At 30.0% G+C, this 8,387-nt stretch overlaps 1 protein-coding gene across 1 annotated transcript; it reads left to right on the plus strand.

Annotated features, from left to right (window-relative positions):
• Positions 1-976: 976 nt before the first annotated feature.
• LOC112032796 (1,4-dihydroxy-2-naphthoyl-CoA thioesterase 1) lies at positions 977-4,806 on the plus strand. Its single transcript, XM_024065565.2, has 4 exons — positions 977-1,031; positions 3,034-3,182; positions 3,285-3,476; positions 4,502-4,806. Exons 2-4 carry the CDS (start codon positions 3,036-3,038, stop codon positions 4,652-4,654), a joined length of 492 nt encoding a protein of 163 aa, XP_023921333.1. The 5' UTR covers positions 977-1,031; positions 3,034-3,035; the 3' UTR covers positions 4,655-4,806.
• The last annotated feature ends 3,581 nt before the right edge of the window (positions 4,807-8,387 follow it).

The following is an 8,387-nucleotide window of genomic DNA, read 5'->3' on the forward strand; positions in this document are numbered from 1 at the left end:
GATATTACATTATCAGGAATTTGAATGCCGAGGCTAAATCAAATATAGTGTAAAGAAAATCAGAAACTAATGCACACAATTTACCATATAGTTTACCACAACTTATCCATATTTTAGCTCGTGATTGAATTATATCATTTATTCATTGATCCATCACTCCTCATTGTCACTTGGTGAAAAATAATTCAATCATTACTTGACACATGTGCAAATCAAATGAAAGTGTGTGACAATGTGAAACTAGACTTATCCTTGAAAATATTTCCCTAAAAAAAAAAAAACAAAGAAATTCTATATCCAAAATATTTTTTTAACACTTTCATAATAAATCATAAATAATAGGTTATTATTGGTTGTTACGGGTAGACAAAAAAATAATTTAAGTTGTGTTCAAATTAGATTTATTCTAAAAATGTTGTAGACATATCATTTCTATTTAAATGGTGCAGCATGTGTCCAGTGCTAGTGATCATTGGACACGTTGCGATGCGGACACGTGTCCAAGACTGGACATCATCATATATGATTTGTTGTGAAAATGTTATGGCTAAACCGGGTCTACCTTTAATATCAATGGCTGAGAATTTTACATATCTATAGTCATGAAATCATATACTATATAATAAAAGTTGAGCTTAAAAATCGTGGTTGCACTAAATAGCTTCACTAAATTGCAGTAAAGGTTTAGAAGCTGTGTCAAGTGACTTGATAGAATTGATGTAATGTTTTAGATAAAAATAACAATTTTTTGATCTTATCAACCACTTTGGATAAAGTTAAAGCAAACATGCTACAAGATAATGATAAAGCCTAGCAATTCAATGGATAATGATAAGACCTTTGAGCTGTGTTTATCTAAAATCTTATATTGATAAGTTTTGAGATAAACATCGTGTAACAAAGTCAAAACGTGTTTGAAATAATTTTGTATAATAGTAATTCATTTATAAATAGAATTATAGACTCTCGGTTAATTAGGCAGTCAAAATACTTCTCATTTATATTGTTGCTCCCTTAATCCTCAAAGCAAGGTATGATTTCAAAACGTGTTTGAAATAAATAGATTGCAGTGCCATCATTTTACTTAGTTGAATTTTTTTGAAGCCAACCCCATCATTAATATATATTAACTACACAAAAAATCATTTATGAATTGTATTCATCTCATTCTGGGTATTAAAAATTAGTATTTTAAGTTTTATCATTTTTGAGGAAATGGTAAGGAAAGTTTTTGGATCTAGCTCTACTTACTTTCCAGTAAATACAGGAGAGTTAATTCTCTAATCTATTCTGCTTATATTGCTCCCTTAATATATCTTTTAATTAGTTTCCTTTGGAGTGCAAGCACTTACATTTGGCTAAATAACTACACAAGTAGTGTGAGGATGAGTTCATGCACCACTAACAATATTAATTCACCTTTAACAAAGTTGGGCGAGGAGTAAAAAATAAAATAAAAATAAAAAATAGTAGTTCATTCATTGCTTTGTATGATATCTTTGGGCATAGTAGTGAAGATGCAAAGATGGTTGCAATAGGTTTGAGAGATTAGAGTTCATTAATTCTATTTTGTCGTATGTGATATCTTTGGGCACATGAGTGAAGATGCAAAGATGATTGCAATAGGTTTGAGAGATTGTAGTTAAAACTTTATTCGCAAATATCATGCTAAGTAGTTTTTTTTTTTTTTAGTTGATCAAACACAAATTTAGATAATATGTGGGGTAGAATTTGAATCCAGTGCTTCACATAGGGATTAGAAAGTGCCACTAAGCTAAAATGCAAGGTATGATGGGTACAACTTTGTTATTAACTGAACATGTTATTTCTTTTAAAATCAAATATAGAATTTATAAATTATAAATATGAATGTGGTCATTATCAACCCCCCCCCCCCCCCAAACACACAGATATTACTGAATTATTTTGTTTTTTCAATAATACAGAGATAGAGGATGAGATCAAATAATACAAATTGTTGTTCAGATTGTCTTTCAATTATCAATACAAACTTATTACTAAGGTCTTAACTCTAATTTTTCTCCAAAAAAAAAAAAAAAAAAAACTTGATTTTGAGCATTAAAGTTCAACGTATTATTCAAAATCCTTTTATATATTTTTTTAAGGTACTTATACCATCTTCCATTCAATTATTATTATTATTATTATTATTAAATGCAATTTAGTCTCACATAATATGTATTCATTATAAAACTTAAAGTAAAATATTTATTTATTTATTATCTATGTTATTATTTAATTTTAAGTAAATTAATTAAAAAATTATTTACATATGGATTTTGATTAAACCATGCATTGCATGAACATATTACTAGTATTTTATAAAAACAAGTCATCACATCACAATTTTCCACATACCAAAGCGAAAAACAGCTTATATTTATTTGCTGGACAGGGTCCTACCGTTAATAAAATTAACCACTGAGAATTTGGCACCTCTAAAAACAAGTCATCACATCACAAGTCACATATCCATATGGAGAATGAATTGCTAGGAGCGGATGCCACCGGTAGAAACCTTAAAAAAAATATGGAGAAGTTATTTGGTATCAAATGATACCAAATTAAGGTATCAAAATTCAATAAGTGTGAGATATATCAGCAAAAAATAACTAACTCACTAACAAATAAAAGACATATATATTAGTGGATAGTTATTTTTCCACCCATATCTTTTGTTTATTGAATTTTGATACGAATGACGTGATATTATTAATATAAAATGTGAGATGTTATGTCCATAACATTTTCACAACAAATCATATGTAGTTAGTTGTTATTGGTTCAAATTTGAACATAATTTTAAGATTATTTTTTTGTCCTGACAATAACAACCAGTAACAACCTGATACTTAAAACTTGTTGTAAAAATATTATAGGCGTATCATTTCTCGTATAAAATACTTTTTCAATGAAATGAGTTATAAGAAAGAGAAGTCAAATTTCTTTGCACATGATGAGATGAGAAATATTTGATTAGCTTAACGAGAGAGACAATAATTATCAATGCAGACATGGAGGAAAAGGAAACAGCAGTAGTATCATCATCGTCCATGACTGCAGATGTCGATGCTCCGCTTCATGTGTTGGGTTTCCAGTTTGAAGACTTCTCACCACAAAAAGTTTCCGGCCGCCTTCGTCTTACCGAGATTTGTTGTCAGGTCACCACTCTTGCTCTCTAATTCATTTATTTGCTAATGAAAGTCAGAAATTAATAATTCTTATGTTAGTTTGTTTTCTTTCTTTTTTGGAAAAAAGTACAGCCATTCAGGAGGCTAGATGGAGGTGTATCAGCATTGATAGCTGAGGCTCTGGCAAGCTTAGGAGCCGTCATGGCTTCGGGTTATCAGAGAGTAGCTGGTGTTCATCTCAGCATTAGCCATCTGAAGCCTGCTCATCTTGGTGATCATGTGTATGCAGAGGCTACACCTATTAATGTTGGCAAAACCATGCAGGTGGGCTCATTTTCGATTACACTCAGTCCCTACATAATATATGCTTTAATTTGACACTTGGCTATTGAACATTCGAATGACTTCCCTTCAATCATCATACTATTACTCCACTGGATTTCCGGCTTTTATCTTCTAGGCAAAGTGTGGAATAATCGAGCCAAAAGCTAGGACACCACTTCTTAATATCTAAAAATATATTTTTTAAAAATTTATTAATTCTTTGCCTCCACAAATATTTTGTACAATGCAAATAAACATTTACAGCAATTTTTTTACGGTCATTTTTACATTTTTAAAGGACAAATGGTTAAGTTCACGAGTTGTGTTTGGAACAACATTTTGAAATGACTTATTTATTAACACCATTTTTATTATGCGTTACTAACAATGTATCACAGTTGGGAAAAATCCTTGTATCCTTCAACTAATTGATACATATTTTAAGGCTGAAACTTAGTTGTAGTTCTTAGATGCTGACTTCAAATTAAATTCGAATACATGGATTCATTAACAAATGCAAAACAGGGTTAGGATAATTATTTCAATAATCTGATTTATTTGTAAATACAACTGCATGGTTAAATTTAATTGAGAAATATAAAACACAACACTTTAGATATTTTACCTAAATTTTGCTCTTTTTATTTTTAATTATGAATTATGGCTAATTTCCAATATCGAAATCGGCTCATTCCAATTAGAATCCTCTTTACTGCAAGACGCATTCTAAGAAAATAGTTACTATAATTTTCATTTATCCATATGCACTCCCCCTCCTTTCCTGCTATTGATTTTATTTTATTAATAGCAATTCCATATATCCATTAGCCAGCTCATATTGAAAAACTGGGTTTCCTATGACATAAAACCAAACTGCTACAAGCTTTTCTGGAAAAACCATGCAATATCTTCAGTTTTCCTTCTCCCCCTTTACACTTTTTACTATTAATGATATTAATTAAATTCTTGGATTATATGTTCATGCTACTAAGACTTATTGCTCAAATGATGTCAATTTTGAGCAGGTGTGGGAGGTGCAACTCTGGAGGATTGATCCTTCAAACTCACAAAGAATATCCATGGTAGCATCGTCTAGGGTTACTCTTCTTTCTAACATGCCAATGCCGGAGCACTTAATCAATGACGCTGCAAGGATCGGGAAGTATGCTAAATTGTAAACCACCTATGCATGTGCTGTGTTTGCATGATTTGCACGCTAGACATTTTAACATTCAGTTGAAATCAAAGCCATGGTAAAATAAGGATTTCCTGTACATATTATTGTATTATGAAACAAAAGAGAAGTAATCAATTATCTTGCAGAGAGATACTGATGGTGCTTAACTTTTTCGCTGTTCTGATTTGGCATTTTCATGTTTCTCTTTTGTAACCACAATTTTGAACCCAAAGGCTAGCATATGAAACAAACTTCAAAAAGCCTTTCTACCTTTTTGCATAGATTAAAAATAAAGTAGAGGCAGTTGTTTGCAAAATTGCAAATGTAATCTGCATGATGTTAGTTTCAACTAACAAATGGAGAATGAGAAGGGCTGGGAAGTGGGAATGCTCTCGATGAAGCAAAAGATTCTCTCTCTCTCTCTCTCTCTCTCTCTCTCTCTCTCTCTCTCTCTCTCTATATATATATATATATATTATGACCATCTCCTTTCTTTTAATGAAAATTTTTTTGACGCAATAAAAGGGGTTAGCGGTTAGCCTCTTACCATGCCTTTCGCTTTAATTATCTTGCCCACTATACAATTATTTATTTATTTGTTGTTGATCGGGATACAGTTTTTTAGAGCCTTTGTTGTCACGTCCCGAACTAAAAAGAGTCCTAAGCATGTGGAATTAAACCTTCAAGATAAATTATAGAGGATTTTTCTTTTTCTTCCTTCAAGTAAATAATATATCTATATGATAAAATATTAACTTGCTAAAAAATCTCCACAATATAAGTCAAACCTCAATGATACATTTACAAACAATGCAAACTAAAAATCATGCCTCTCCAAATATGCATAAAATTTCAAAGCTCCAAATAAATCAACACAAAGTCAAGGTCTTCATTAGGATACCGCAACAGCAAATTCTAGGCCTAATGGCACGTTTAGTAGACTGAAATGGTAATTACAGGAATAGAAATATGAATTACAAAAAATACAAGTTGTTGTAATGCAATACTTATTACTAATCATTTGTTTGGTGACAACACAAGAATAGAACCTGAAAACAATGGAATGAAATCATTTTAACTCAAATTGTCTAAATATAAAACTTAAGATGTATTTTAGGAAATATTTTACTCATATAATTAAATTTCCTAAAATATATATATATATATATTTTTAATTTGGAAGAGAAATTTATTATTTTTTATGATTTTTTTATTTCATAATTGTTATGTGTATATGAAAAGTTTGTTTATTTGAAAATATATTAATTTTAAAAATTAATACACATATTAAGGAATAACTATTATAGCCCTTTTAGAGATTAATAATTATTCATCATTTTAAAGAATAACTATTCATAAAAAATAACTATTTCCTATAATCAAAACACAACTAAATTACTGAATAGTTAAACCATTAGAATAACTTAATTATAGTAGTACCTATTATAATCTACCAAAAACACCTTCCGTTTGTTTTGACAATAATGTTTTTTATAAAATTAGTTATTTTCCAAATAGTATTTTCAACAAAACTATCTTATTTTCTTATGTTTAGTAGTAACCTCAAATGAATTAAAAAAATAATCTCATAATTTCCTTTATTTAGCTCACTGTGAGATAGAGTTGCCTTTCAAAAAAAAATTGTGGGAAAAAATCTCTAAAAATAAATCATATTTTTTATGTTAATTAAAGATAGTTTTCCTTTAACTCATTTTTCTGATTTTACCAAATACTGGAAAATACGAAAAACTACCTTTATACAAATTTTCCATTGAAACAAACATAGCGTTAATTACACTTAAAGTGAAAAGATTAGATTTAAGAGGGGAAAACAAATATAAAAATAAAAACCTTGGCAAATGCATGTCAAATGTAGATTCCATTTGAGTTTGACTCTACCAAGTTCAAATCATAAATTTTTGGATTAAAACGAGTTTTTATTCCTATGATACTTACGTAGTTTTGACAAGTCAACCTAAAAATGACTCAGTCTCTCTCTCTCTCTCTCTCTCTCTCTCTCTCTCTCTCTCTCTCTCTCTCTCTCTCTCTCTCTCTCTCTCTCTCTCTCTCTCTCTCTCTCTCAGGTATGTATATATATTAAAAAAATTTAACATACTTTCTAACTTGTGTCTTGTGTGCTTGTGTCAATAAAACTAAAAAGAACAAAAAAATTAAAGATAAAAGTTGAATAATACATAAATCCTTAAGTTTATAGTCCAATAATTAATTTATCAGTCTAAAAGTCTAATAGTTTTACAAAAAATAAAGAACAAAAAGAGCTTATACATGTTATACATGAAATAAAGTTAGATCACCTATAAATTATGTGTGCTTTTGGACTAGCTTTTGCTAAAAACCAATTTCCTAAAAGTTGGATAAATTATAGTTTATTTAAAAAAAATTAAGATTTTTAAAAATATGTACATAAGCAAATAAACTAAAAAGTTAATAGAAAAATGAATTCAAAATCATATATACAATATAGATAGCTTTAAGAGTAAAATATAACCTAAAGTATACTTTTAGCCTTTAATGTTTTGGATGTTTTTTTTTTTTTTTTTTGAGGGAGATTATGGGATGTTTTTATTTTGGCTTTTTAAGCTTCAAAATTTTCATTTTAGCTATTCATGTTTGATTTAGTTTTTCGTTTAACCTTTTATGCATGCTTCAGAATTTTTTTATTTTGACCCTTCATTTTTCGCCCTTCATGAAAATGAGTTAATTGAAAATTAAGTTTGAAATTTTATAATAAAGGCTTGATGAACATGTAGTGCTGTTGTCGAGTGGGGTATGGATTTGACCAACCCGTATTGGGTCAAAATTGGGTACAAATCTTAAACTTATCATACTAAAATGTATTGCTATTACTCAATACCTTTTTTTTTTTTAATTTGAACGGTTAATGGGTTCTAATTAAGTCCATTTTATAGGGGGGAATATATATACACACACAAAAAGATTACAGTTGGAAGATAGGATACAAGCAAGGCTATACAAATTCAAAAGTGAGGGAACTATATCTTGCACTTGAACTAGGGTTTCTTGAAGCCCTTGGGTCTGGGTTGAACTCTTAAAGGTTCATATAGAGTAACCGTTGAGAATCATGCCCTTTCAGATAATATTGATTACGTAATTCATATTTTTATGCCACAGTTTTTCTATTTATTTTATAAATGCTAACTGTGGAACTCTTTAAATTTTTTGTTGGTCAGCATAACTCATGGCAATGAGGTAAAACACAACTTACCCTCGTTCTCCTTGTTCATGTCAAATTATTGTAGACTGTAGATATCCCCCCAACTAGCTAGCCTGAACCGTATGTAGTACGTATTGGGTTGGGCCTGGGCATAGAGCTTGAACTAAGGCCTTTCTAATGCTTTGACCACCCTAATTAATTAGCCAATCATCTAGTTAATTTTGATCACGAAGAGAGGGATACGTAAAAAAAAAAAAAAAAAAAAAAAAACAAACTTTGCTAATGAATCGTGGCTAAAATAAGAAACAATAACAAACATTGGACCAAAACTAATCTACCTCTTGCGAAAGAAGAGATTACATTTATTGTTGATAGTTACTGACGGGACCAACAAATCCGTCTCTCGACGACGATCTCATCAATACTGACGAAGACATCATCTGATGAAACAAACGAATACCCACGTTATTGACGGAAACAACTCTGCCATTCAATATGGCCAATTATATCCAGAGCGGTTACAGCACCAGCTATATAA

Source organism: Quercus suber, unplaced genomic scaffold, assembly GCF_002906115.3.
Source record: "Quercus suber isolate HL8 unplaced genomic scaffold, Cork oak 2.0 scaffold_159, whole genome shotgun sequence".
Classification (NCBI taxonomy): Eukaryota; Viridiplantae; Streptophyta; class Magnoliopsida; order Fagales; family Fagaceae; genus Quercus; species Quercus suber.